The following is a 25,855-nucleotide window of genomic DNA, read 5'->3' as shown; positions in this document are numbered from 1 at the left end:
GCAAAACATTCAGGATCCTGGCTCATTCCATAATTTCCTTTCCATTAATATTAATTCTTTCCATTTCCACTCCTTACAAGACAGCCTAAATAAGGCAGAATCCTTTCAGTCACAAAGACAACACAACAGAAGCTATGCCCAAAACCCTTTTCCAGAGAGAAAAGGATAAGTCCTCATCATTCTGGATGATTTAATGAGGATTGTGTATAAAATCAGTCAGACTGGTCATTACAGGTCTTCATTACTGCGCTTTCTTCTTTCCCTCTCTGCCTGACTTTTAGATATACCTTTAGATTTCCTCTAAATTACTTGCTTCTGAGGGTGTTGGCCTGCCTTTGGCTGGTTGCATTTTCAAAACAAGCTTCCTGTCTTTGTGTAATAATTGTTTTTTTGCCTCTTTTCAGTGACGGTTGGGCAGACAGAGATGAAGTCATTGAAGGTTATGAACCTGAAGCAAATGGAGGCATCACTATCAAACTGCAGTCTCCAGAGGTCTTGTCATTTGACGACTACTATCTGAAGCTGCGCCTGGACACCAACACCCGCAACCCCTGGTTTCCTGAGTTCTGGCAGCACAGATTTCAGTGCCGCATCCCAGGGCACCCACTGGAGAATCCCAACTTCCAGAAGAACTGCACTGGTAACTTGTCAACTGTTTCCTCTTTGAATCTCTGTTCTGGCAAAAAGTTGTTGTTTGTTTTGCTACAAGTTTTTTTTTTTTTTTATTGGTGGGTTTGTTTTGGGTTGTTTTTTCTTTTCTTTTTTTTTTTTTTAATATATAAATCACCAGTGAAAAGTGCCAACCCCAAATTCTACAGATATAAATCCCAGCTCTGGCAGGAGGATGTCTGGCTCTGGTTTCACAGCCTTTTCTCAGTTTAGTTCCGCTCTGTGACAGAGTGACTTGTTCCCTTTTCATGTTTTAGGCCTATGCTGAGGCTGACAAGAGTGTCCGGTTTTGTAATATGGCTTTAAAAACATAAGAAACCATTAAATTGTAACAAAAGTTAGAAGCAAATTTAAGCTATTTTTTTCTGAAGTCAGCTTTTCTGAATAGCTGAATAATAAGCCTATAGTATATTTCCACTATATAGCATTAACCTAAAAACCATGCTGTCTTACAGATAGAAGTAGATCTCACCTTATAGCAAAAGAAGTGTAACTGTGCATAGACAAGTTTTCTTCCATTGTAGAATCTGAGAAAATAAACTAAAATATTTCAGTAATTTATTAGTAAATTGGGTGAGATTTTTGTAAAACACTTGCTGAATAATTTTTTCATATATTTTATTTGTAGTTTGCAAATGTTTCTAGTCAAAAAGGTGCACTCTGATAGTAAGGAAGTTACTGCATTAGAAAGAAAACTAACAAAGCCTGGCTTCCCCTGGCTTTCTGTCCTATTCTTTACATCTCCACCGCTTCTGTCCAATAGCAATAATCTCAGTTGGTTTTCATGTGCACCTGAGCTGAACTTTAATAGTGTTTCTAACTCTTGTTTTCTCCATTAGCAACATTTAACAACAGCTTACACACTACCTTTTGTTTTCCCCCAGTTATCTTATTAACAGGTGAGACACAGTCACTGACTCAAAACTCGCTTGATGTGCTGATGGACAGACAGGCTGGCCCATGTGGGTGCTGTGTGGCTAACAGCAAGACAGATGGGCAAAATCAATGTTGAGGTTATACTGATATTTTTTACTAAAAGGAGTCATTACCTTTGGACTCTGTCAAAATATTGATTTATGGTGTATAGATTTAATTGGCTTTGAGACTGCTTCAGCTTAGACAAAGGAGTTAATATAAGCAATCAAGGACAAAGATTACTAAGGAGAGGTTGAATGACTGATGCACAGTGCAAATGCATAGCCTGCTTTCTTAAGAAAAGAAACTTTAAATTACATTGCTTTGTTCATTCCATTTACATAAATTTCATACTGATACTCTCTAAAAAGGTCTCCTTCAGAGGACTCTGCAGCTGTTGTAAACTCTGCTAGTTTGTTACACAGCCTCTGTTCAGTTATGAAACTAAAAACTTTAGTCTGAATGAGCATAGTCATTCTTCATCTGCTGCATCAAAGGAAATACCAGCTGGCAAGTCCAAAATGGTCAAGATGGAGCACTTCTGCACTGAGTGTGTGTATGAGTTTTCAGATAGTGTTTGCTGTAGACTCTAAAATTGTACTTGAGCCAAAAAACAGTTAAACAAATTCATGGAAGAAAATTAGTGAGGGCCATTTTATGGAGAAAAGCAAGCAAGCATACCATACTAAACCAAAACCCCAGAGTGATTCAGGGCATCCCAGGGTTGAAGCCACTGGACACTGGAAAGGGTGCTGCAGAGGTACTATTACATTCCTGCCATGATGTTCTGTGCTTCTTACAGTTTCAGGTATTAGAGACAGGAACTACTACATTCTGATAATACTAGTGGAATACAAGCCCTTTTGTCTACATTGGTAGACTCTGATAGTAAATGGTCACAATTCAATCACCCAGATGTCTTTTCTTCCCCTAAAAAGCTGTAAGTTTTTGCATGAAGCCTCAAAATGTGCAATACTTCTTAGGCTTTGCTGAGAACCAATCAGCTCTTAAATTTGGTAGTGAATCACTGATAACCCTCAGGCTTATGACACACAATGAAGAAGTTCATAAACATCTCAAACCACCAAACAGAAGCACCAGAAAGTATCTATTCCCAGTAATGGTGTATCTACAGAATCAAGAGACCTAGATGTCCCCAGCAAGTCTGGGGGCAAGAAAATACTGTATTAATTTTTCTTTACCTGCACAAAACTGACTGGTGACTGTCTGGCATCACCAGAAGTTTCTGCACATGTTTTTATCTGACCTTTCTGCAAGGTTAAGAATGTAATTTCAAATGCTAACAGCTTCAAGGCTTGCTGGTGGAGCCTTTCTCTCCAAGAAGTTAAAGTAGACAGTGCCAAGAAACCGCTGCCTTTACCTCTCACAAGTTTGGAAGCAGACCTTTTTATAAACTCTCCGCAAAAAGGAGTCTGAATTACCTCTTCCCTCTTTTACAAAGTTATCTCCATGCACAAACTTGAAGGAAAGAATCCATGCTGCTCAATAAATAATAAGCACTAATATTTGAAATCCATTAAAAGTGCCAGTAGACAAAGTTCTGACTTCTTTGCAGTACTACAGATTTAAGTACTTCTCCTACTACTGCATCACCCCAGGAAAATTATCTGTATTCAATACTGGTATCAAGCACCTTATATCTAAGAGCTTTCACTCTTACCTCACAGTATTCCATCAATATTCCTGTAACAAGGTACACAGGGTCCTGCATTATGGAAAAAGCTGAGTCCTCTGTGGTCTCAGGAATTCATGCACTTTATTAGCATGTGCAGTCACCATCTCTGGGGCCTGATCTGTTCTGTATTCCAGAAGTGCACTGGTAGTCCTTAGTGAGAACAAAGCAGACCCATAATTTTCAAAGTCAGCAGACTGCTCAACTTCATCTTCCATGTCTTTAGAGTCAGCATCTCAGGAAACTATCTAATGAAAAGAAAACACAAGGACAAAAATAGTTGTGATATTTGAAGGAGCATTGTGTGTTTGTATTTACTCAGCAGTAGTTGCCTAGGAGCATCCAGAAACAAAAGAAAAGGAAGTGTTGTTCTCCAACTACCTCAATTTTAAAAGATTCAGAATACTTTGGCTTATCCATTTTGAAAAGGAGTTTAATCACAAAGTCTGTATTTGAGAATCTTCAATTGCTGTCTGCCCAGTATAATTTGCTCATATACAGCATAATCGCTTTATTGAGTGATTTATTCAGAATTGCCACTGGAATGTAAAGTTCAATTTTTAGCATTCATGGATAGGCAAGGATTTCTCCTCAAGAAATTATAGCTGCTGCATTTGCAATTTCTCACACCTTGTTCCTGTTGAGTCAGCACTAGCTTGGGATTGCAGACTCTCTATGAAGCAAGGGAAAGCCTGTTCCTAGAAATCTCCCTTCTCTGATAACAAGAACTACTGCTTCAATTTCCTTATGAATAAGGATTCCTTATGAATAATTTCCTGAGAAGACTGATGTTGTCCTTCAGGAATGTTCATGTTCTGCTGAGCTCTGAATGTACATGTGTATTTTGCAGGGGGAAAAGATTCTATCCGAATTAAGTACTACTGGAAGGATGCAAGTCCAAAAGCATTCTACTTTGTGAAGTCTGGGGGATGTCTAACAATTTTCCATGTTTTCAGAGTAGTTTATCTGGATGACCCATATCTATGTGGTAGTAGCACAAATTCTTGGGAAAAGAAGATAGTCATCAAGAGCAGCAGTAACTGCTCTGTTGGATTATCCCTGCTTGTAAAAATTAAAACTTACCTTTCACACTTGGGTGGCAGCCAAATGAGCTGGGAGCTGGTTTTGACTAATCCCTTGCTAATGTTGTAGCCAAAGCCTCTAATTTAGAACCTTTCTTGTATGTAGATGTACTGAATCTGGCTGGGATGGAGTTAACTTTCTCTATAGCAGTTCTCATAGTGCTGTGCTTTGCATTTACAGCTAGAAAGGTGTTGATAACACACCAGTGTTTTGGCCACAGCTGATCAGTGCTTGTACATGATGGAGGCTCTTTCTACTTCTTATTCCCCTTCTCCCCTGTCAAAGGCCAGTAGGTTGGGAGTGGGCAAGAGGCTGTGAGGGGTCATAGCTAGCACAGCTCACCCAAACTGACCAGAGTTCCCATACCATTTAACGTCATGCTGTACCAGGAAAGCTAAGAGACAGGACGGGGCCAGAAGGGAGCATTGATTATTAGGGCATTTGTCTTCCAAAGAAACTACCACATACTGATCCCCAACTTCCCAGGAAGGATCTGGACATCACCTGCTGATGGAGGCAGAGAAACTTTTTGTCTTCTTTTTTTTCCATGCATGGACTTTGCTTTTCTTTATTAGATCCCCCTTTATCTTGACCCATGAGGTTTTAAGTTTATTTTTTCTGCCTTGTCCTTCTGAGGAGGGGGAATGAGAGAATAGCTCAGTGGCCACCTGCCAGCCAGCCAAGGTCAACACACCACAGGAGAAAAGAGATGCTGGTCCATGATCATTCACCTGTAGTTTCCTTGATATCTAGCAGGCCCAGACCATTTCCAGTGCAGTTCATAAACTGTCCATGCCGCTATGGTACTTTCAGTGTTTTCCATATAGAAGCTACATTCTTTAGAAAACTAAGCATGTCCTGCAACTCTGCATGGACCCCTGACTCATTGTGATTTCACACCATTCTTTATGCCCTTCGGATGGAAAGTCAGGGCAGATCAGACTGTTTTAGCATGAACAGCAGAAAAAAAAAAAAAGCTGTTTCTGAACTGGAGATACTAAGAAGCTACCTAAATCAGGGTGGATCTGGCAATAAGTTCCCTTAGCACACAGCCCAAGCAATAGTCACAGCTTGTTTCTGTTCATCAGACAATTCAGCCTTTCCCGCATTTTAGAAATTGTATGGAGATTGTACCCTGACAGCAAGTGGCAGACTGGTGATAGACTGCATGTCAGGCATACACAGTTCAGATACCCTTCCAATAGTTCTGTAAGATGTTTTCTCTTTCCTGATCAAACAGAAATAGCCTGAATGGAAGTGATTTTCTCCCCACAAAACTACAGTGACAAATATTTCTCCACTGGACTTGCTGAGCCCACACAGGCCAGAATTAAATGCCAGTCTCGCTCTTGCAGAAATGGTATAGAATTCAGAGTAAACACTTGTCTAACTACTGTTTTACAGAATGCCTTATTCACCTTGTGGCAGATAATACAATGGTTGTCGTTTGTGTAAATGACATTTGATGAGCGCTTCTCTGCACCACGAGAGACAATTATGGAATTGGTTATGGAACTGATGCAAACATCAGATTATGGTCACAGCAGTTCATCTGCTGGGACAACAAAATACATTGGCAGGCAATCAGCCCAGACATTTTTCAGCAGAGCAAAGTGAAGAAAACAGGGCAATTCATGATTCAAGCATTGATTCAGTTGATCTTTGAGGAGGATTATTTATCAGTGAATGTATTTGTGTTGGACAACAAGAAATGTAGTTGTTTGGGTTTTTTCCAGAGTAGGTCCAAGTTCCCTGTAGGTTGCTTACTCATGCCTTGGTCATGCCATAATGATTGGTTTATCTGCTAATTCCTGTCTTGATTTAAAAGAACTACAAATGATCAGTCTGAGTGCAGCCAGTGTCCCAGAATCACTCAGTCAGAAGGGAGCTCAGAGAGACTGCAGCCCAAACCCCTGCTCAGAGCAGGGTAAGCTGTGAGTTCAGACCAGGTTGCTCAGGGATTTATTCACTGCGGCCTTGAAAACCTCTGAGAACAAAGATGGTACATCTTCTCTGGGCAGCCTGCTCCACTGCTTGAATGTGAAAAAGTTTTGCCCCGTATCCAGTTTGAACCTCTCTTTTTTCAAGTTATGCCTGTTGTCTCTTATACTCCCACCATGCTTCATCATGAAGAACCTGTCTCTCTTTTCTCAATAACCACCCCACAGGTATGAGGGACTGTTGTAAGGTTCCCTTGCATCCATCTCTTCTCCGGGTTGAATAAGCCCCAGTCCTTCAACCTGTCCCCAAAGGGCAAAGACTACAGCTCTGCATCATTTTTATGGCCCTCTGATGAATATGCTCTAGCTTATTAGTGTCTTTCTGCAATAGTCTAGATGCAGCCTGATGAGTGCAAAGTAAATGGTGGTGGTAGCAGGGAGGTAATTACATGCCCCAGTCACTGGCTATGCTACCAATACAAACCAGGATGCTGCTTGTCTTCATTCCTGCCAAGGATCTGTATGGCCACCATATTCTTGTGTCAAATTTGGTTCTAAGAAGTTGTATATTTTCCCATCTTCTTCCTGGATCAGCAAACTTGCTTAGACATAAGCTTTCATTGCACCCTGGATCTCCAGCATATATCTTCACAGCTTGTCAAATCATGGGTAGAACATAGTAATGGTAGCAGAAAAGAGCTTGTGAGGAAGACTAAACATTACAGAAAAGGCATTTATGCTTTGGTATGCATAATTCAGTGTCATACCTCTTGAGACAAAAAATGCAGGGAATATAGATTGTATTGTCACTGTAAAGACCTTTAATTATTCACTTTGCTTCGTATAGTCATAATTTGAAAGAGATGAGCATGGTGAAGCAGTGTTTTAGGTATCAGAGACCCACACAGCAGCACATACAAAGAGCAGTGCAGTGTTACAAGAATGCCAGTTCAAGTACAGGAGTAGTACAGTTATGCTGGTGGGACATTATAGCCAAGTTACTAAATCAAATCATTTCAACAAATGTTTCTGGAGCCAGCTTGACCCTTTTGCCTCTAGTTACTCTTTCTCTGAAAAGCACCCTTAAGTGGTTGTCACCATTGCCATCTACTCATAAAAAAGTAACAGGTTTTATCTCATCCAGATGTAGAGTCCTTACAGTCTTGGTGAGGTTGGTTTTTTTTTTTCTGGGATAATAATGGGATAATAATATCTTTTTAGAAGATCTACAGAGTGTCTTCTCATGCCTCTCATGATGTTTGTTTTCCTGTGTTTGTATGTGAAGTTCTCCTTGACCGTACTTTTTAGGATGACAGAGGTTTGATGAGTGGCCTGTCCCCACCCTTAGACAGTTTTGTACTTGGATAATACATCTTTCAGACCACATCCAGTCCATCAGTAATGCAGTTCAGAGTTTCACTTACTCAAGGTTGTTTTTTTTTCTCAAGACCTATCTTAATTTTGTTGATGGGTTTGTATCAGATAACATGCGTCCCTCATTTTCTCATCAGTGGACAAAGCACTCCAGGATGTGACCTTGGTTTTTTTCCTACACTTTGTTGAAAGGGTGAATGTGTTTCTAGTGAGAGTTGATCTGAGTGGTTATCAGAAAGTTTCAGGTTATGTGCAAGTTGGACAAATTACATCCAGCAGACATTATTAAGGCTCATTCTGCAGTATTAGAACTGCTCATAGGTGCTTTTCTAAGAGCATTACTTTAATCTCAACACCTGCAAGGCTCCCCTTGGACCACCTGTCCCATGAGGCTTTGCATCAGTAAACACACGTATGACAGGAGCTATTTTTGCTACAATAGGTCAAAATAAGACAATAGCCTGAGTGTACACTCTGTCAGATCAGTCACTGTTGGTAAATCACTTGTGCAGTATATAGGGAGACACATTCATAAGATTTTGAAGAAGGAAGCAAGCTATTGACATGCCATAACTTCTTCAAGATATCACGGCATGTCAGTAGCTTGTACCTTATGTATCCTGCAACTTACCCTCCCTAACTCCCTTTGAATTATATACTTTATATGTATACTTACCTCCCTGGAGTAGAGGAGCTGAGTCCTGTGTCACTGTCTTTGTTCTTGGTATGAGGCAGGAGATCCTAGGAGCCATCCCACAGTAGTGATTAAAAATTATCTCAAATTTCATGGGCACTTAGAATGAAGCCTATTAGAGGCAACTTGTCTGAAAGAACTCTAGTTGCTACACTTTTTAGTCAAGGCTTTTTTTACAGCAGATAAAACAGGAGAGCTGTAGTCTCATTTTATTTCCCAGACAAGGTGACAGACAGCTTTTAAGGCTTAAAGAAGAAGAAGATTAATAATGTGTTTATCTGTGATAAATCATATGAATTATTCAGAGAAGATGGCCAGATTTTGTTCATTTGCTTCTAAGCTCCCAAAGTGTTTGGGAGACAGCAGCTACACTTATATAAAATTTGATGTTCCCAGAGATACTTCTAAACCAAGCTGTCAATCAAAATACAATAACAATAAATATTTTTCTCCTTTTAGGATCCATCTAAAAATGAGATCATCATGAAATGAAGGAAAGAAGTGATATACATACATACCTTTGTAAATAGCATAGAAGACAGTTTGCAGAACACATACATGTTACAGCAGAATATGACAAAACTTTCTGAATCTAGTATTTGCACCTACATTTTTCACTGTGTCTTTTAACAATCAAAGTTTCCATTTCTGGGATTAAGTAATTTCTTAGGTAGGCTTGAAACATTCAGTCTTCTCCATTACATTAGTAAAATGATGGTGCTGCAAAGGAACAGGACACATGAATCATTCTCCCTTGTGCCTCACTGGAGCTCCTATCTCTGGTGCCTGGAGAGCAACTGGGCACTCCTGACTGCTCGGAAAGCCACAGGTGCTTTGAACTTGTATCAGGAGCATGATGAGGATGAAAGCATACAACTAAATTACTTGACTTATTCCTTGAAATCAACTGCTTGTGCAGGTCACACATCAGAGCAATTAGCCTATGCATAAGCATTTAACAAGGTCAGTATGTAAACCAGAGGAAATAACAGGTAACTGACCTGCAAACAATGCCAACTGCCTTCCATCTGCACTTCCTGGTCTTTTGTTAGATCCTATCTTCTCTTTCCTTACCTATCTGTAGGTGGAAATTTTAAAACTCGGGTTCTAGTCTTATGGCAACATTACCCCATAAATGCAGGTACAAAGGAGGTACAGTAGAGGCTAACATATAGGCACAAACCCACAAGATGATTCTTTCACTCACACAGTCTAGCTGCAGCCTAGAGATACCCTTTGTGCACAAGGATATGTTCTGAAAAATAGACAATAGAGGTCTTAAAATAAATGGGGGGGAGGGTGTGTCTTAATAGGACTTGGGCAAGCAGTGGCATAGAACAATAAATAGTGAGAATGAGTAGCAAAACTTGAACCATACAAACCACAAACTTTACTACTCAGAATAAGCTGTATTGGTACACACAGGGAGAATAACCTGGTGGAAGATGTGTGCTCCAAAGAGTAGCACCACCAGAATGAAGTTTTGTTTTTCCACTCATACCGGGAGGTCTGGGGAAGCACAGGAGTCTGCTAGTGTGGAGGGGACTACTTAAAAATAGTGAAAGCAGCTACTGCAGGTAGGCTGGGCTGCTGGCTGTGCCAGAGAGGGCCACTGCAACACAGCAAGGTGTGAGAAGTCAATTTCCAAAGATTTCCTTGAGCTCAGATTTTTGAGATTCATATAATAGAAAGCAGCTTTGGAGGAATCTGCAAGTTTGAACTTTTAATTTAGCTCTACACTCGGGCTCAGCTGTATAACAATGGAAAATCAGGGCTGTTCTCATCAAAGCACTCTACACATCATGCTATGCAGTGTACTGTCTACTTTCTGCAAAGACCAGTTCACTTTGCCTGTTTTTCCAGGTTTATTTTGTCTAAAAATTCACATGACAGGGTCCCATTTTCTTGTGAGATCTCAAGTGCTCTCAAGTACTTGAATAATTTGGGTTTGGCTGTGCTAAGAGCCCTTTTTTTCCAGCATTGTCACATTTAGCTATACCCACAAAAAAAGGAGCTATACTAAAATTAATACCTTGAAAATTCTTTCAGATTTAAAAGTATACTGCTTCTGTTTTTTCTATTGAATTTGATGTATGAATAAAGATTAGGGACACTTATTTTATCTTCTGATTTGCTTTGCTCTAGTTTGCTGCTAATCAGAGATGCATTGTCCTCGTGCATTCGTCATTCAGAAGCTTCTAATCTTAGCTTAGCTTTAAAATTAATCTTTTCTGTGATAATGTACTTGAACACAGCTCTAGGCGTATGTCCAGTTAAGGGAAACATAAAATAGATTGTGATCTGTATATTTGCAATTAATGTATTGCGTACTGCAATGGTTACAAGCAAATATTTGGATCCTCCTAATAATAATTTCAAAACTATGCTTAATTTAACCAAAATCTGTGAGTGTGCTTAGCTAAATTATAACATGGTTCAAATAGGCACTACTTAGGGTGACAGAGGCCACTTTACCAGAGCACCTTCAGCATCTGCTTTAGGTCATGGGAAGCAAAGGGAGTCCCTGAGAGCAATTATGTGGCTGCAGGGCTGCTGTGTAGTCTGGATGTACAACAGTTACTCATATTGCATGTGTGAAATCCACCCTATTAGCATGCAGACATGTGGTTCCAGGAAACTAGCCTTCAAACAGAAGGCTCCTTATGCAAGGATATGGTCTATCAAAACAAAACAAACAAACAAAAAAATCCCACAATGCAAAACCAGCAGTAAACTTGGCAAAGGATTAATTTGGAGGGAGCTATACTTCTGCAGAGGTGAGACACATTGGCTTTCATATTGTTTTGTGCTTGGGCAGCCAATGCTGGTATTCTTAATGCCACTTTAACATTGAAAACGGAGGTGAATAAAAAATGGTTTGTTCTTTTAGAATAATAAAAGAAAAAGAAAAACAATAGTACTGGCTGGTGGGTGGTACACCATCATGCAAGAATTCTGAAACCCATCTTTAATCAATAGTATTTTAAAGTGTGATAAATATTAGATATCTTTCCTGACTATTCCTCAGACTTGTACAGAACCACTGGAATCTGAAATAGGAAAAGACCATTTAGGCCAGCTAGCTTGTGTCAGCCAGCCATGGTCTGGTATCCTACCATGAGGGGAGCACTTGGTCTGTTGTTAACATGAGATCCTGACTCGTATCTTTGAAGCTCTTAGGATCTCATGCGCATATACAGACAACCATGAGTTAGTACTTAGATGTTTACAGGTCTAAATCAATGGCCAGAAAAGACTGTATGTGATTTCTTAATTTTGCTCTCTTTATGGTAGATAGGAACATAGATCTCCAGAGAGCATGATTTAATGAACATGTATATTATTATTTTCACCATTTTTTTTCTCTCTGATCTAAGGACCCTGACTAATAATTTTGGGTGCTGTCCTGGTGCTGAATTTTTAATATATATCAAAACTAGATTTCTACTGATTTCTTTGCCCCATTCAGAGGTAATGATATAGTTAACATGAAGGTTGTTGGGTGTCGTGGTTTAAACCAAGTCCCCCAACTCCCGGAGAGTTAGGAAGGAAAATCCAAAGAATGTAGCCCCCACGGATTGAGATAAGAACGGTTTAATTGCTAAGGCACAACACAAATCACTACTGCCATTACCAACAAATCAATGTTAGAGGAAATAAACAGGGAGAGAGAATACGATACCACCCGCAGCCACGAGCCCAGCCCGGAGGAGTGTTAACCCCTTCCCTTCCAACCAGCTTCCAGTCCCCTCCCTGAGCAGGACGTGCTGTGGTATGGAATACCTACCTGACTAGCCCAGACCAGGTGCCCTATCTCTCCCTCTTCCCTGGCAGAGCATGAGCTGAACCCATGACATTGGGGTTTTTTTCAACTCTGAACCAGCATTTTCTGATGAAGATATCCAAAATTAAGCTCCTGAAGTGCATGCTCTGAGACCTAGATAAATTGACCTGATTTTTAAGGGTACTGTTCTCCTATAATTCCCATAGAAGTCAACAGCAGCTAGTTCAGGTATTAATCAAGTCAGTTAATTAGGTGCCTGAATATGTATTCAGGTTCCTAATTTAAGTATCTAAGGTGGTTTATGTTCTGAAAGCTGCAGCACAATTACTGAGTTTTGTCTTTTTCAGATCAAGTCTTGGGCTTCATATGAAAAGCATAATGCTTGGAATTTAATCAGTCCTATTTCCTGTGCTTTTCATTTTTTCATTGTGTGTTATAACAGGATCTCTTTAAGGGTATCTGACTCAACTTTTTTTTGTTTGCTGTGGGTTTTTTTAGGAGTGAAAGCATGATTAAAGCTAGCCAAATAACATTAAAATCTGCAAACATTTCTTTACATTTGTAAATAAATTAGATGGCAAGGATGTTCATTCCCATCTCATGTAAGAGTAGCGCAACTCATTATCTGCTAGACTTGTTCCAAATAACAGATCTGTTAAGAATAGGAGTTCTAAATATGTCTTTAATGGAGTGTGTGAATAAGGCAGCAAGGTTGTATAGCTACTTGAGGGAGAGGGGAAGACTGAAGGTTGGGTTTTCTTTCTCTTTAATAGTTTTTCCACAGGACTTAAGGTCATGTATTAAATGGTCTCTGTGGAATCCTGGCCTGAGAGAGACTGGGTCAGGATTCAGGATGGATGGCACTGGAGGAATTCTGTAAAGAAAGCAAGAGAATCAGGCAGATCCAAGGTCTCTGTGATAATAAGGTATTATAAGGTGCCTGAGGCTTTGGGAGCATGGGCACTTATGGGACCCTACAGAGTCTGAGAAAGAGGCTCAGAGAAGGTTTATTTTTGGACTGAGGGTGACAGAAGAAGCTATGGAATACACAGTAAGTGTAACAAATTAAATTCCCTGTTGTCATATTCCCAGGAAAGGGGACAGAAGAAAAGAAGATAAAATAATTTAAAAAAGAAAGAATTGAAGTCAAAGAATAAATTGGGACTGGGGGATCATGACACCAGATGAGAGTGTGACTTCTGCCCAGGATCAGGCAGGGCAAAAGTCCTCCTTTCCATTCCCCTGGTTTGTGAATTTTCCATTAGAATAACTGTGCTATTACCTATGTTTTTTCAATGCAAAAGTTGAGCTTGACCATTCAAATGCTTTTGTCAGCAGTAAACTTTAGTCAGCTAATGAAACAATGAGATAGATTTCAAATGCTATATTGGGATTTGAAATCAGTGTCTGCTGATTACATGTGCAAGCCATTCAATCAAGGAACAAAAAACAAAAAATCAGCTGGCATATTTTATTCTTTATAAGATGAAATATTCATTTCTAATTAAAATAGGAGCATAAAAATAATGTCTTCCTGCAGAAGTTAAATAATAATTTGAAATAAATAATAGAACATGTTGTGGTCATTTTGCGGGCGGTTTGTACACAGTCCAGCTTTTAAGAAAAACAAATTAGTCATAATAATTATTTGTCAAGCTCTCATAATAATTACCCTCTGTCTCTAAGAAAGTCACTGGAATCACTTCAGATTATCCTTTATGTTGCCTTTTTCTACAATGAACACATCATTGAATATTATGTCCTATCTGAATTAGAGTAGATTTTTTAAAAGCATAAACTGCTTTTGACATGATGGGTCCCCCAAGTCCAGAATTAGATGCAGAATTTTATTGATTTATAGTTTTAGGCCTTGAATACTACCTAAGAAGGTACAAAGAAGCTACTGTCATTCCATGTTGGATTCCTGGTCAGTTCTTCCAGTAGGTGATCACAGTATTTTATTTGGGGATGAATTTCCAGAAACTAGAAAGGCCAAATGTTGATCACATTAAGCTATGATCATAAAATAGCTTAAATATCTTTACAACATACATACTTCACTTTGCAAATAATTCCAAACATTTTCATTAGAGTGTGTATAATAATGAATGTTTATAATTTTATGTGAATTATGGCAGTTGTAACTACAGTCCCAGTCTAGCACGTGTATTCAGCCATGAAAGGGATGGCACAAATACATGCAAAGTCATGTTTCTTTTCAGACCATTTGAACTGATACTGAGAGTCCAAGGTACAGAAATTGATTTGTCTCAAACAGGGACAGTTATTTTTCTCTATTGTTTTCCAGTCTATTAATTCCAAAGAACTGAAATTAAGATAATAGCCAAAATGAAGTAATCAATAACCTTAAAACTTAACCTTCTTGTCAATTTTTGGTTCTGTTGTTTCACTGTTGGACATTCTGTGAATTGTGTTTCTCCAGCTGGTCTCATTGCAGCAACACATACGAATATCACAGGTATAGATCTTTTTGATTTGAAGAGGGCTGGGGTTTTTTACACTGCATTGAGATATACTCTGTACATCTTTCAGTTTCTGTTTTATTAAACACAGTCTTCACTGCAGAGCTATTTCATCATGATCATTCCACTAAAAACTAGCAACAAAGAGAAGGAATGTTAAAACTTCCTGCCAAGCTTTTCGCAGCTTATAGAAGTGGATATGTACAGAAAAGATTTCAAATGCCAGCTTGCAGCTTGTTTAGAGGAGAAAGAATCTCAGCAAATCACCCTCATAGGACCATAAACCCTTGGCTTTTTCTTAAGTAAAATTCCTTATGAAGAGTTTTAGCCCAGTGGGAAGAAACACAAAGGCTTCATCCCATACAGAAGCTCTATTAGGCCGGTAAGCTTCCGTCAAGCCATCTGCTCTAAGTGGATCTCTCCAGACCTGCATCTAACAGCATGTGCTTATATATATTAATTTGTAAGGAAGTTCTCTGCTTATTATCCAGTTTCCCACTCTTTTTCCTGTTGCTATAAATACTTTTTATGGACACATATATTCTTGCAACTTTTTTACTCTGATTGATTTCTTTCAGTTCTCACAGATAATAAATGCAAGGGGACTTTCTGTGTAGATTGCAAACCTGTGTTGATACAGAGCTGTGTTGCCAAGGGTAGCCTAGTGAAGGAAGAGACAGCCCTCTCCTGGGGGGGTGGACATCCATTATTAGTATGGCCCTTAGGTGCTGCATTGTATTTCCCTTTGAGTCCTTTCTTTTACTGCTAGCCAACACAAGAGACAGAGCAGACAATGCAGATTTATGGAAAAGGGGAGAATGAACCTTTTCTCCACCATAAGCCAGTCTTGCTCTCACCTGCCTCCCCTTCCAGTGATGCAGTGCTTGCAAAGCTACACTGCCAGCTGATGCAAAGGTCTCCAGCTTTGCTCTAGCCTCTTCCAAAACTAGAGAGAGGACTGCAGCATTGCACATCAGCTAGGAGTGTTTGTGAATACGTAATACCTCACCCAGACATGCTCTGACAGCTCAACTCAGCACTGCCACCTACAGAGATCAGGCAGATCCAGTCTTTACATTCCCTTGACGCTGCAGCCAGCCTTTGGAAAATGGCAGTCTTATCTCCTGCTTAGCTCCTTTGGGTCACTAGAAAGGAGATGTAAACCGAAAGCTGTTTCTGCTCCCTTGGGCACAGGCACATTCAAACACAGCTTTGTCATCTCCCACAGTGTGAGCATGAGTTGCGTGCATTGCCACTTGGTGTTTACATGTTAAATCTGCTTTTCTTGCAGTTCTATAGTTGTATGAGAGTCTGAATGTCCATGGAGAGAAGCAGAAAGGGTAGGGAGAGGAAGTGAGCTTCAGACTCTTGTATCTGCTAAGCAAACAGTTGAAATACAGGAGTGGTTAGAGATCAGTTTCTTTTTGTTTTGCTCTCAAGGGGCTGGATCACCATGTTCAGGCTTGGCATAGAGCTGCTCAGGCCCCTTTCTCCTGCTCAATGCCTAGCGACTGAGTCCCCCTGCATCTGATTAATGAGTGAGTCAGCAGCTTGTGCAGTCATTTCTCCTCATAATATTTCTGCTTTGCTGTGGCACTGTTGTATTTGTGTATGCCAGCCTCATTCCGGAGTCTTTGACACTAAGCTCTTAAAACCATAATGTGCTTACATAACATGATACGGAGAATCAAGAAAGTAAATTTAATTAAAACCTTTCCCTACTGCTTCTGACACACCAGGAGAGGCAAAAGGAAGACACTTATTTTCAAACACTGAAGAGTAATATGGCATCCTCACAAAAACAGACAAGTAAACTGAAGATACTGTTCATGCCTAGTATGTCTAAAAAGGGGAGTAATCTTCTAAAGTTTAGGTGTTAGACTTCTGAAATGAAGGAGAACATGTGCCTTGACAGCTGAATTAATGCTGTGGTTTCCCTTAGCTATTGAGTTGACACCTGTGAAATATGTTGATAAAAGTAAGTAAAACTCCCCAAAACCCGTGTAAGTTTAATATCAACTTTATTTCAGGAGAAGGTTCATTAGTTATTTAACTAACATTGCTAGCAAAAATAAATAACCCACTGCATATAAATATTGCTGCAATCAGCATCCTGTTAATGCCTTAGAGAATTCTAGTGCAAATATTTGAGGAGCTTCTGTTGAATACTCAGCTTTTAATAGCTTTCACTTCTTTCTGTAGTTTAATACAAGAATAGAAGTACACTAACCCAGTTAAAAGACAACATTCTCCAGATGTAACAAAGCAGTAGTGTCTGAGAGACCCATGTATTTCCACATGCTCAGAAAGAAAATAGCCGTGTATCTCAACAGGCAACTGTAACTATATCCTAGCTTTTCAGGGAAAAATAAATGTAATTGCATGAATTGAATCTCTTTGCTTGGGGAAATAAAAATGATTTGAAGAATGGAAGCAAAACCTTTCTGGTTTAATGACATCTGAAAATGAAGTCTGTAACCCCATGCACTCCATTTATTGCTTCATGAGTACTGTAAGATGCCAAATATTTATCAGCATGTTCTGAATCTGGTGAAGAACCTTCATATTTTAAGATATTCCTTCCTTTTAGCTGTCCCAGTGAAAGCTCTGCTTCCCCTCTTCTTGCCAAAGGGCAGAGCAACTTGCAAGTCTACAGAGAGCGGTATTATTTCCTATAGGGTGACAAGATGTTCAAGAGGCAGTTAAGGAAAGATGCCTTTTCTTAAATGATGCAGCCTTCTTCACACTTACCTGAGAAGTAGTGGAGCTTCATCCAGTCAGATAGTTCACATACAATGAGAACTGAGTTACCTGTTTTATGTCTTTTTTTGATAGCTCTTCTACATCCTCCCTCTATGTCCTATCTCTCCTGTCTTCTACTGTATTCAGCAGCCTCTTGAACTTGCCTCCCTGCTGCAAAGATCAGACATCAAAGTAGGAAGTGAAGGGGTAACCATTCCCCACATGGTCCTCTTTTGTTGGAATACAGTGTAATAACTGGTTTCCTGGGAGCAGAAGGCATACAGAAACAATAATTTACCACAATGGGATTATTTGTTGAATGTTGAATGAAGCATCTATTATGGTCTGTGAAAATTTTTTTTAGCCTATCATTCTGTCGCATGAGAATTACAAATAATTTTTTGATTGAGATTGAGACAAAGCCTGTTTTTCTCTGACCCTCCTTTGGCTTGGTAAAGCACACATGCACACTTTTTCCCACAAATGGTTTGTGGTGACATTAGCTTGCACATAGAGACAGCAAGGTTACTGAGACAGTCCACAAGTGAAGCCTGCAGCCCTGCTTGTTCTGGTGACCAGGTAGCATTTCCTTGTCTTTCCCTCATAGGCAGTCAGCTACATCTGGAATTGCCTGGAAAACAGCCGTTTACTTCTGAAACAGAACTTTAGAAATTCTTCTAGCTCTACAGTTGATTGTGGGATGGAAAAGATGGGTGTTTGGATGTTTCCATACAGAAAACTTTTACTCATCTGACTTGCTGCCTGTGACTTACCTTTGGACAGCTTGGATGGGGCTTGGAGCAACCTGGTCTAGTGGAAGGTGTCCCTCTGGCAGGGGGGTTGGAATCAGGTGATCTTTAAGGTCCTTTCAAATGCAACCCATTCTGTGATTCTATGATTCTATGGTAATGAGTGCAGTGGCATAGACAAGTCCTCTTTATACCATCAGGACGTGAGGATTTTATTCAGCCACACAATATTAATGAACAGAACATACTTGTTATTAAGAAGGTGACATGAAGTGAAAAAGACAGTGCACAGGTTTTGAACACATTGTTATACTAATTACTTTATAATCTGTTATTCATTTTGCAGTGCCTTAAAGTGAAAATTGTTAAATAATTTTATTATCTTTGTTGTTAGATAATGAAAGAGATGTTATAAATAGAATGTAAGAGGGAGTGAACTGGCAATATTTGTAAAATATTTGAACCAATAATGGCAAAAGAGTTTAAACAAATGAAACCCCTTTCAAAAAATATTTCATAGAATATTAGTCTGGCATGGTTATTCAGAGGATTAGCCACTATTGACAATGTGCCAAAACACAAGCCACCAGGGAAGACCAGCCTGGTTGAACAGAAGGCTTTGGCTGAAACTCAGGAAAAAAAGGAAAACGTATGACCTTTTGAGGAAAGGGGAGGCAACTCAGGAGGACTACAAAGATGTCATGAGGTTATGCAGGGAGAAAACTACAAGGGCCAAAGCCTGACTAGAAATTGACCTGACTACTGCAGTGTATACAATTTTTAAGATTTTCTGACCTCTGTAAGTACCACCAGAAAAGATGATAGCTCTCATAATACTTTCTAACTGGATGTGAGTTTGAATATTCAGCAGATAACAGCTAGTAATAAACCATAAATCTGCCTATTCCAGATGAAACATCATTTATAATAATTTTTTTAAACAGATTTTGCCATTTATTCTAATCAGGAGTCGTCTGTGAACAGACTGTGTTCTTCATCAAATGTGTATTTGTTCAAAATTTACCAACTGGCTAGGTGTTGATCAGAGCCCCCAATCAAAATGTTTTTATATTTCTTTCCATCCCAAATTCCTTCCTACCCATGTCATTCTGAGAACTGCAAATTAATAATCTTTTGTGCTTAATTTCTTACAGAATATTAACATAGACTTTTCCTATCCTAATACATGCAAGTTAAATACATTCTAGCCATAATTCTGATAGTATAATTTTTCTTCAGTTTGTTGAGTAGAATTTGCACAAGTACCCACTATGCTCTTGAGAACCCTGTTAGCTCCACAGTGACTCTACAACAGAGGCACTAGACTAAATTCATGGTTGCTTTACATTCAGATCCTTCAAAGGACCTAGCTGAAGCTGATGTTAGATGTGAGGCACAATATGGTAAAAGGAAAGACTCACAGTGAGTTTCATGAAAGTTTGATCTCTCTTCCTTCTGCCTCTGCTTAGGTATTACTTTTAGCAGCATTGGGAACATTTTGCAGTTGTGTGTAGCCGTGGCATGGTATTTGGGTTTGTGGGGTTTCGTTTGGTTTCGTTTGGTTTGTTTTAGTAGTGTAGGTATGTATATACCCCCTCGTTTTTCAGCTTTAAGATTGACTGACAAAAACAAAGACTAAAACCAAAACTAAGATAAGAAAAAGATGAGACTATTGAGCAACTGTTAAAAGGAAATCATTAGAGGAAGATTTCTATTGCATCCAATACAAAAACAAGTAAGTACGAAATTTAGGACACCTGAATTCTTCAAGGTCATTCAAAAAAGTGACGGCCTAATTTGAGTGACTTCAATTAATCCAGTACTCACATGGCTCAAAATTTTCCTTCTCTTAGTGGAAGCAAAGGTTCCTTAAAAAAAAAACCCAACCAAAACCTAACAGAGTACTTTTCTATTTTTAATGTTAATAAACCCTAGTGTTCAAATTAGTCTTTGTAGATCAATGGTAATTTTTCCAAAAGATTAAAGAAGAAGGAAAAATAAAAGATTCACAGTCCAGAGTTCTGCTTTGCCCTTTGTTGTATTTCAAAGACCTACAGAGGATAAGCATAACTTTACACAGAAGCCTCACAGCAAACATATTATAGTTCTTGCAGCTATTGAAGTGTTGTCCTATGAAAACTTAATTTAGCATTGATTGCCTCTGTTTTGTCTCCGGATGAACACAATTTACATTACTTCATTTGCTTTAAAATATACACACATTTCTTACTGATTGTCCTAAGTAAATTTTTACAAGCTCAAATACAGAAGTATATCAATAATTTCTATAATTATTGCTAATAATATAATTGCTAATAATGAAAATGAGATAAAAGCGATTTTGACTGCAGGAAGTTAAGTTTAGATAAAGTATGACTTTTCAAACTGGATTTACTGGAAAATATCTTATTTGCATACAAAGATGTTTATATTACTAGTCTGTAGAAAATTCGTTACCATATACTTTACGTGTTGTTTTCCACCACATCACAATTATTTACAGGTGACCTTAGGCAGTCACCTCTGCAGTGGGACTATATGCATGGGGCCTTAATGTAAACTACATGTTCACTCCTAATTAGTCCAAAGTGAATTCTCCCACCATCAAATTATTTTTTTTGGAGGTATGCATGTTGTGTTGAAATATCAGAAATCAAATGCATGCTTTGCTGAGTTAATACATGCTTGAGGGAAATGGCCTCTTTTTAAATGCTAGAAAGCTCTGTTATATGTAGTTTTCTACCTCAAGCAGCCACATGAATGCTTACCTCAGGAAACACGTGTGGAAGCTATCATCATGTCCTGCAAGTGTCACATTCCTTTTTTTTTTCTTAATTAATTGAGAAATCAATGAAATATCTGAGATAAACTTTCAGGTAGAAAACAGTTAACAGTGAGTACTGTGCATTATCACTCATGTTATCTCTTCTGCAACTTGCTGCGTGGAAGCTTCATGAAAGAGGATGGGCATACCAAGAACAAGGGCTTTCCATCTGTCTTTCACATAGGGATGGGTAACATATTAATTTTCTATCTGCAACAAAGCAGAATCAGTGATAAATTAACAATGTATCAATCCTAAGGGAGCTAACCAGCAGATAAAACACACCTAGAGATTGTATATTCAGATAGCACATTAACATATTCAGGTGACAAATATCTAGACTATGTCATACATACTATATACGGTACCTAGGTAAAGGTAAATGCACTAGCATACTCTGCTTCCTATTGTATAAATATTCTGGCATCTTACATATAAGGTTTCTATTCTTGCTGTGTTTCTGAACATGGATCTGAATAGTATTGGTTTCTCACAGTTTGTATGGGAACAATGAACCTTTTCCTGCAAAGAAGGTAACAGATACGTTGCCTCTAGGGAACACTTCAGCCACTCCTTGCATGGTGCTGCTAGTGGTGAACGTATGGCACAGAGAGGAGCACATGAGCCCATTCTGTCAGATTATGCTGTTTGCACAAGGATTTTTTAATTACAGCTGTTTGCAGCATTCAGCTTATCTGGAAAATAGTAATTTGAAGCAAGATTTTCTTGCCCACTTGCAATCACTGTCCTGTATGAGAGACACCCAGAGAAAGCAAGCTAGAAATCCCTGCCTTTGGGATCTTTGCTATCATAATGAGTCCCCAGCTGATACAGGGCAATCAAGCCAAGAAGACTTACCAAATCAGAGCCTTTTCCAAGGATAAATGTAAGGAGAGACTTCATGATTTGATTTGAAAGCTGTATTGTATCTACATTAGGGGAAGGAACTATTTTTTTAACTTGAAAGTTTCAGTGAACTTGAAGATTTCCCCCTCTTCTTCTTATTAAAATGACATCTTCTCCAACCTGAATTTGAAAAGTGTCAGTTAACACCTAGTCTCTCACACATCCTACTTTCCTAGTGTAGACAAGGTGTTACTTAGACAAAGTAACAGAGACTGGATTGCAAATGCCTGTTAAACACTGAGTAACGTAGGAGGTCTACAAATAAAAGCATCTTGCAGTTTGGAGCATATTGTGATAGCATGACTCAGGGGGAAGGAAACATGTTCTTACTTCCAGCTCCTTCAGGACCCCTGCAGCACAGGTCTGCTGTGACTTGGGGCTAGCACTGACAGTGTTCAGCAGCTCATGTCGGAAAAGTGGGAAGGGCCCAGGACCCAGAGGGATCCGATGTGAAATGCAGTCACAAATGGCACCCTCGGGCAGTGCTTGCACATCAGCCCATCAGAGCTAAAACCTATGTCTGGGGAAAACCTTCACTGTCACATCGTTTCTGATCAACAGACAGAGACTTCAGTGTCTGCTCATGCTGCAGTTACATAAAAAGTGTTTCAGCCTTACAAACTTCCTTTTACTTTCTGTAGCAATTCCAAATTGGCATAGCTACTATTACTTCTAGCTAAAATGACTGTTTCTGATAACCTGAGAAGTGACGCTGATTTAGGTTGTTTGCTCATTAACACTGAAAGGGACATGGCTCTTTTGGCCCTCTAAAGTGTGAGATTTGAAAAAAATGAAAGTCTTCATATGTGACAAAAAGTCAAATTTATATGCAAATTGTTTTTAAAAGTTGTTCTAGCTGAAATGTGTCATTCTGATGCTGGGCTGTTTAAACCTTCTTAGCAGAAAGAGCACTGTGGAATGACAGAAAAAAAATCGAAAAGAACAAATTAAAGCCGACAATTTGCTTAAACTGGTGCTTTCTCATGGGGCATTTCTCTTTCAATGAGTTAAAGATTTCTGGGTGAAAAAGAAGCAGTAGGGTTTTTTTCATTTAATTAAAATCCTTGGCTAGCACATGGTTTATGCCGCTAAAGATTTATAAGAGAAATAAGAAAAACTCTTTATTTCACTGCTTTTTTTTATTTTCATGTTATTTTATCTCTGCTTATAACAATACTTTTTTCTTACTATTGTAGGCAATGAGAGCCTAGAAGAAAACTATGTGCAGGACAGTAAAATGGGATTTGTCATCAATGCTATATATGCTATGGCTCACGGGCTACAAAATATGCATCATTCCCTTTGCCCTGGACATGTTGGGCTCTGTGATGCTATGAAGCCAATTGATGGCAGCAAGCTTTTGGAGTTCCTCCTCAAATCCTCATTCATCGGTGTTTCTGGAGAAGAAGTTTGGTTTGATGAAAAGGGAGATGCCCCTGGAAGGTAAGGAGATGTTTCACCTCAACTAGTTAAACCGGATATTGGGAAGGGGGACTGTTGCTGGGTTTGGTGATGGAGATTTCTGAAGTGGTTCTGCTTGCTGAACTCATGCATGCTCTCCTTGTTTCAGTCCAAATAAGATTGGCTGTCCCAGAGTTTAAAGATAGGTCTGAACAGAGCAGGAAAATAGTTGTGTTTCGGTTTTTTATTTGCCAGAATGTGCTGTGGTTCACTCATTTGAGGTCTGGCAAATTCCAGCTATAGTAGCTGCTACTGTCTACCCTTCACTTGCAAACACACTGTGTACATGAGTGATGGGTGAAGCAGCAACCCTGGGGACTTGGATGTCACCTTTGTTTCTTATACAGGAGCCAGCTGACAGAAATCTTTTCATTTAGTTCTGTGGGCTATTTTAAGTGTGACACCTCCCAGATGGACTTTTTTTTTTAAATTTATAAATAAATTTAATTTAGCTGCTGAGGTACACAATCTGTTATTAGCTGAATAGGGTTACTTCATTGGAGTTAGTTTTCCTACTCAGTTATTAAAGTGTTATTAAAGACTCTCTCACTCCATCTTTGGGCTTACTGCATAAATGCATCTGAGCACCAGCACTGCACAAAGAGAGAACTCTGGAACAAACAAAAGTTTGCAGTCCAGCCTGTGCCTTCAAAGTGTATTCATAAAACATAGTAGCCTTCAAAGAACTCTTTATTTGCAGAACTGATCAACATTTTTGCCATTTGCTATTTGCATTGCTTGTTATATTTAAACAGTACATACATTTAAATAGGTTTTTACGTTTAAATAGTAATAAAAAGCTGGTCGATCTCCTTGTTGAGTATTGTATACCTCAGATTTTTTTAGTCAAAGATGTAGATGAGATAGGTCAGACTTTGAAAGCAGAAGCAAGCAGTTCCCTTGCAGTCAAGCACATACTTACTGACACAACTGCTTAAATCAAGTCTGCACAAGAATTTAAATAATACAGGAAAATAACTGCTTAGTGTACTTTGAGTTTATTATACACTATTTATCTCCATAAAAGCATTACTCCAGCCTTGCATATGCTGCATTGTCTGCCTGTTAGTTTTTTGGTTTCGTACTTTCTGGTGTAACTTCCCAATTTTAAACCAAATCTTATTTACTATCTTGTCACCTGGGCAGTTCTCATCAGTACCAAGCATAGAATTAAAATGAACAGTTCTTGAGTTCAAAATATTGGGGAGTTTACGTCAGGATATTTCTCTGAGTAGGTCAGAATTTCAGAATTTATTCCATCCATCATTTTGGCCTCTAGCAAGGTTCATTTCTCTTTTTCCCTGGCCTATTTAGAACTTGATGTGTTATTGCAGGTAGGGTGGGTTTTTTTGTTCTTCATCTTTTAGATTTTCACAGCTGGAGTTAGCAAGTTTGGACAAGAAAGTTCAATTAACCTTCTTGTTGTTTAGGCTACAATCCTCAGGTCAGTCTGTGGCATTTATGTCTTGGGTAATATCATATCATAGAATGGCAATGTGTATATGAAATGTAATCTGTACAGTCTGTCAGATCCTTGTATGCCAGCAGTAGATGCTGCCCATACAGATTTTATTTAGCTCCAGATAAGCCCTAGTGTTCCCACAGCTCCACATGGCAAAGCTCTTTGTGGATGAGTGAACTGACTATAGCACTGTTTCAATACCCAAAAGAATTTTTGTGCTTCAGCAAAATGGAAGGATAAACACCACGTACAACACATAAATACAGCACAGAGCTGAAATTTACTTTTTTTTTTTTTTCTTAGCTTTTCTATGCCAGTGCAGGAATGTGTAAAAAGTTTTTTGGTATAATTTTACCATATAATGTGAGCAAAGCATCTTCACAAGATGGAGTAAATCCGTCCTCCTTAGAAGGCAGCAAACTTCCTCATACCATATTTTCAAAATCTGTGAGGTTCTTTGAGCAATTGACACTCACAAGCTCCCAGTTACAATCATGGGTAGAGCAGAGATGTCTGTAGTTACATTTGCCTGACACTCATGTAATTTCCTGATTTGAACCCCTTATAGCTTTTTCAAACCTTAATAATTTGTTTAAATGTAACTTTTTCTGTCTCAGGCTCAATTCATGATTTACAGCTTTTATCAAGATGAGATTAGAAAACATGAAGCATATTTTCAAAGGCTTATTTCTTCTGTGCAGAATCTTTTATTTTAAGAGTTTTTATGCAGAAATGTGAAGCAGACCTTTATCAGAAAGGCACAAATTCAGTCATTTAACTGACTGCACTGCCTTCGGGAAAAATGATATGAATGTAACACTGGAAAATCAATAGTATGTGCTCACTATACTGTCATTAAGAACATGGTGGTAAAATTGCTGACATTTTAACTTTCATTGAATATCTCCCATTTGCTTTTTCAGTAGTAATCATATCACTCAGATTCCCACAAATGGCTTGAGAAGGTGTGAGAGATGCAGTAGTCAACACCACATCCTTCTTTTGTCCTACACAAGGGGCAAGGGACAGATACATTTTGAGCTCTTATCAATGACTGCCTGCTTTCAGCTTATGGC

The 25,855-nt window shown here is 38.9% G+C and overlaps 1 protein-coding gene across 3 annotated transcripts in view; it reads left to right on the top strand.

Annotated features, from left to right (window-relative positions):
* Positions 1 to 25,855, top strand: part of GRM1 (glutamate metabotropic receptor 1) — a 173,097-nt gene that overhangs the window by 108,029 nt on the left and 39,213 nt on the right. For all 3 annotated transcript variants that reach the window (XM_005150096.4, XM_005150098.3, XM_005150099.2), the window contains exons 3-4: positions 405 to 640; positions 23,053 to 23,299. In XM_005150096.4, coding sequence (XP_005150153.2) covers positions 405 to 640; positions 23,053 to 23,299 — 483 coding nt within the window. The remainder of the gene's footprint in view (positions 1 to 404; positions 641 to 23,052; positions 23,300 to 25,855) is intronic.

The sequence above is a fragment of the Melopsittacus undulatus genome, chromosome 3, assembly GCF_012275295.1.
Source record: "Melopsittacus undulatus isolate bMelUnd1 chromosome 3, bMelUnd1.mat.Z, whole genome shotgun sequence".
Taxonomy (NCBI): Eukaryota; Metazoa; Chordata; class Aves; order Psittaciformes; family Psittaculidae; genus Melopsittacus; species Melopsittacus undulatus.
Note: the sequence above shows the minus strand (reverse complement) of the source record. Positions and strands in the feature narration are given on the sequence as shown.